Consider the following 5,424-nt stretch of genomic DNA (forward strand, 5'->3'; position numbering starts at 1 on the left):
AACCCCACTCCACTAAATGTTTGTCCTCTCACACCTTCTGATATCCCATCATCATCAACCCTCCCCACTGATATACTATCCTCATCAACCATCTCCACAGATATTCCATCTTCTTCAACCACATCACCTCCACCTTCTATATCCCATCCCTTTCCTACCAGAAAATCCAACCCATACTGCATTCTCTACCCTGACTACAAATTCACCTTCAACCCTCTTGAACCTGAACCTCGTATTTACCTGGAGTTGTTCAGAAATGAATTTATCAGTAGGCTGGATCTCTTGAAGGATGCCTTCTTCAATGACCTTGATGATGTTTCCACTAGAAACCTCTGGAGAAGCTTTCGCCAAGATTTTCAGGTGGGAGCTATGGCTGTTCAGAAGAGACTAGTGGCTGCTGCTCCTGGTTATGCTGGCTATCTTCTTGAAGTTGATAATGGTGTATATTATTATCCTATCATTGATGAGCTGCTGGACAATCCTTGCAGAGAGATTGTGGTCTGGAGACCTAAGTATCCAGTTCTGACTGGAGACTTCAAGTCCTTGTTCGACTTTCTGAGGGAAAATCCTTCTGAGCAAGACCCCAATTTGGTCATTCCAGAAGTTGTTGATCCGCCAGAAATTGAAGGTCCTTCTGCTCCAAGGAATCTTGCTGCCATTCTTCAAGCTCTTAAGAATGGGGATTCTGATCTTCCTGCTGCAGAATATGAAGGAGATGCTTCTATGGAAGAAGCTGATGTTGAAGATCATCCTGCTGGGACTATTCCTGTTGAGGAACATCAAGGTGATGATCTGACTATGGAAGCTGCGGTTCAGAATGCTGTCCCTCTGAACAGAAGTTGTGAAGCTTCTTCTGGTGAACCCTCTCTTCTGGTGAAGACTCTAGAGGTTATTTAGAAGAACCAAGCTGAGCTATCTTCTCGCATGGACGCGCAAGATACTACCAATGCTGAGTTCCGCACTTTCATGGAGAGGCAGACTGAGAGCAATGCTGGGATTCATGACATGCTGGCCAAGATTATGTCTAAGCTAGGGTCGTCTTAGTCCTTTTTGTGTCTTAGTTGTTTCTCGTTGTTTTTTTTTTGCATCTGCTTTCTATGCATCCTCCTTGTACTTCTGACAATTCTCCTTTTGCTAATCAATGAAAATTATCCTTCCTTCTCTCATATTGTTTGTTTTTCATCTGAATCTTTTATGTTTTTTGATGTTATGACAAAAAGGGGGAGAAAATGTGATAAATGATCTGATTTATATTATCAGTTGCTGAGAGAAAGTCTCCACAATTCTAACAAGAATTTGCAAGTTCTATGTCTTTGAGTGTTTTGCAGGAAGTGAAGATCTTCTTAAAAGCTCAACATGAGAAGCAAAGACATGAGGAAAAGCAATTCTATATGGAATCAAGCTCATGGAAATTGAAGCAAGCTGAGTGCTGTAAAGCTTCAAGATCAGAAGCAAGAAGGAAGAATGTTCTGATATTCTGATGATAGAATATGCTCTAACACATTCTTATTCCTTATATGTTCTGATGCATGTTTTAGTTCTAAATATGCTCTGAAACATTATTGTTTTTGCTCTGATACATATTATATGTTCTGATACATATTTTATGTTCTGATTCATTCATGCTCTGACTGTTGTCGTTTAGTTTGTTCTGTAACATTTCAGGATGTAGAGATGCTCTGATGATGCTCTGGTACATTCAACAATGTTCTGATACAATCTAACATGCAATAATTCAAGAAGAAATTCAAGCTCTGAAGCTGTCCTATGGAAGCAAGAATAGGAAGCTATGAATGTTCTGAAGATCTAAGCATATGTGATCGTCTCAACTGAAATGGAAAATACTCAGGGAAGTCCTTTATTTATAAATTTCTTCCAGTATTTATTTCAGGGGGAGATTATTTATCTCAGGGGGAGATTGTTAATCTCAGGGGGAGATATATTCACACACTATGTTTATATGCTTATGCTATAGCTGTGTAATTGTCTTTAGCCGTCTGATATTCTGATCGCAAATTCATATCATTTATGTATGTTTTTGTCATCATCAAAAAGGGGGAGATTGTTAGAACAAGATTTGTTCTGATCAATATTCTTAGTTTTGATGATAACAATGTATATGAATTTTGTATGATATAATGTGGTACTCTAATACTATGTAATTTCCATTTCAGGAATTATATAAAGAGTATGCACAAAATCAGCGCAAGAAGCACTGACTCAGAAGGTTCAGCATGCAACATCAGAACATGGTCTGGCAAGACATCAGAAGATGGTCAAGCAGAATCAGAACATGGTCTATGGAAGCATCAGAAGGACTTGAGATCAGAAGCAGAAGCACTGAAGTTCTCATGGTATCACGCTCAAAAGCACTTCAAGGTCAGAAGACAAGAAGATGCTCTGCACCAAGCTGTTTGACTCTGATGATATTCAAACGTTGTTCACACAAACATCAGATCAGAAGCAAGTACTAGCTGGCAGGCTACGCTGACTGACAAAAGGAACGTTAAAAGCTACTAAAGGCAACGTCAGTAGACACAGTGAAAGCAAGGCTCGAGGTAGTTGACAAAAGAGTGAAACATTAAATGCAATGCTGTACGGAATATGCAAAGCATTAAATGCTCCCAACGGTCATCTTCTCAAACGCCTATAAATATGAAGTTCTGATGAGAAGCTATGTTACGAATTACGAATCACGAACTCTGAACCAACTTGCTGAAACGCTGTTCAAATCAAAAGCTCTCAAACTTCATCAAACTCACTATATTGCTGTTGTAATACTTTAGTGAGATTAAGCTTAAACTTAAGAGAAAATCACAGTTGTGATAATAGTTTTATTAGAAGCATTGTAACTCTTAGAATTTGTTTACATTAAGTTGTAAGAACTAGAGTGATCAGGTTGTTGATCAGAATACTCTAGAAAGTCTTAGAGGGTATCTAAGCAGATTGTTCCTAGAGTGATCAGGTTGTGATCAGTATACTCTAGAAGACTTAGAAGTTGTCTAAGTGGAAAACCATTGTAATCTCGTGTGATTAGTGGATTAATTCCTCAGGTGAGGTAAATCACTCCAAGGGGGTGGACTGGAGTAGTTTAGTTAACAACGAACCAGGATAAAAATCATTGTGCAAACTGTTTTTATCTTACAAGTTTTAAAGCTATACTTATTCAAACCCCCCTTTCTAAGTGTTTTTCTATCCTTCACTTATCACCAAGACACATAATGTCATTGAAGTCACCAACTACCAACCAAGCCTCCTTAATATTACTAGCCACCTTCTTAAGTTCTTCCCAAAGATGCTTTTTGCTAATTTCATTAGGTCTGGCGTATATGGCCGTAAAATACCAATCAGGAACTCATGCCGCCAATATTATCATGCATCTTCATACCAAAATTAAAATGGACAGAGTTCCTGATTGGTATTTTACGGCCATATACGCCATACCGAATGAAATAAATCTCTTTTACAACACACATCCAAGCCTCCCACCCATAAAATTATCAAATGAGTGAAATATCTTTTTAATTTATATTAAAAAAATTAATTATTAAAATTTTCAAAATCTTTATTTGTGCAAAGAATCTTGAATGTATTTTTTCTAGATATATAGATTTATGATGGATAGAATTTAATTCTTTATTAGGATTTAAAATAAGGTTAGATTTGATATGTATTAGAAAAATTATTTGTGCGTTGCACGAGTTTTATTATAATACAAATTTATATATATTTTTAATAAATATAATTGATCAAATAAATAAATTTTAAAATATTGCAATGTAATTAAATTGAATAATATATATATATATATATATATATATATATATATATATATATATATATATATATATATATATATATATATATATATATAGTTGGTTCAGTGATGATTGACATTGGATTTGGGAATGACCTTCGAACCAAATTAGGCGGTCTAGCGGACCAGATACTGGTGGTGAGAAAAAACTTAAATATATTTCACTTTTTATATTTTTATTTATTAATTATTTAAATTATTAATTTTTAGTAATTTTGTCTATTACTTTAATATTAGATATTTTTAGAATGGATGTGATTACAGCAGTGAAAGAATTTTTTGAATAGGAAAGAATGTTTATGGCTGTGAACTGCACATTGGTAACACTTATTCCAAAACATTAAGAGGCAAAAGCAATAAGGGAATACGGACCTATTGCAGGCCGTACTACCCTCTACAAAATCATCTAAAAAATCCTCACGATGAGACTGAGCAATGTAATGCGAGATATAATCGGTTGCAGCCAAGCTGCGTTTGTCCCAAGCCAACAAATTTATAGCCATATCCTTTTGGCATATGAGCTAATTAAAGGTTATAGTAGGAAGGGAGGGACGCCTAGACGTATGATCCAATTGGATTTGCAAAAAGCTTACGATATGGTGGATTGGAGAGCTTTGGAATCTATTATAATTGAGACTGGGATGCCAACAAAATTTGTAAGATGGATTATGCTTGCTGTTTCCACGGTCTCCTATAGATTCAATGTCAATGGGGAATATAGTCACATCATGAAGACTAACAGAGGCGTGAGGCAGGGGGATCCCATATCCCCTTATCTGTTTGTGATTATAATGGAATATCTCGATAGGGTGTTGTACAAGATGCAAAAGAATCATGATTTCAACCACCATGTGAAGTGTGAAAACTGAGTATCACTCATCTGACTTTTGCTGAAGATATCTTGTTGTTTTCCAGGGAAGATACTCGGTCAGTTGAGATCATGATGGAAGCCTTTACTAGATTTATGAAGGCCACGAGTTTAATGCTCAATACTACCAAAATCCGCATCTACTTTGGTGGAGTAGAAGATGGTATAAGGATATAAATCCTGCATACGACATTATTTATAGAAGGATCTCTCCCCTTTAAATATCTAGACGCTCCTCTAACGATAAAAAGACTTTCTACTAGCCACTATATGATTTTGGTTGATAAAATTATGGATATGGAAAAACACTGGAGCACCAAACTTTTAAGTTATGATGGACGTCTCTAACTCCTCAAAAGTATTACTTTTGTAATTGCAAATGTCTCCCGTTGGCAAAATTTGTAATTAAGAAGATCAATACTATCTGCCCTACGCTTTTATGGATAGGTGGGGTGAAGCCTAGTAATAGAAGTCTAGTTGCATGGAGTACTGTCTGCAAACCTGTAAAAAATGGAGGTATGAATGTAATAGACTTGGAAATTGGAATATAGTTACTATGCTAAAACTGCTTTGGAATATCTGCAGGAAAGCAAATAGTTTGTGGGTCCGTTAGGTACATATATAATATTTCAAAAACAAGAATGTGATGGAAATAAATGTAAAATCGGATAGCTCTTGGATAATGAAAGTTATCTGGAACAATAGAGAGATTGTGCCTTAAATTCAAGTGAAGTGGGAT

General features: G+C 36.0%; 1 protein-coding gene across 1 annotated transcript; it reads left to right on the forward strand.

The window, feature by feature from the left end:
• The first annotated feature begins 4,239 nt into the window (after positions 1–4,239).
• LOC131622111 (secreted RxLR effector protein 78-like) lies at positions 4,240–4,686 on the forward strand. Its single transcript, XM_058893160.1, has one exon. It carries the CDS (start codon positions 4,240–4,242, stop codon positions 4,684–4,686), a length of 447 nt encoding a protein of 148 aa, XP_058749143.1.
• Positions 4,687–5,424: the final 738 nt, after the last annotated feature.

This window comes from Vicia villosa, unplaced genomic scaffold (assembly GCF_029867415.1).
Source record: "Vicia villosa cultivar HV-30 ecotype Madison, WI unplaced genomic scaffold, Vvil1.0 ctg.000024F_1_1, whole genome shotgun sequence".
In the NCBI taxonomy this organism is placed as follows: Eukaryota; Viridiplantae; Streptophyta; class Magnoliopsida; order Fabales; family Fabaceae; genus Vicia; species Vicia villosa.

Coding starts and splice junctions, on each gene's coding strand:
- LOC131622111 (XM_058893160.1), top strand. CDS start 4,240: ATGAGACTGAGCAATGTAATGCGAGATATAATCGGTTGCAGCCAAGCT.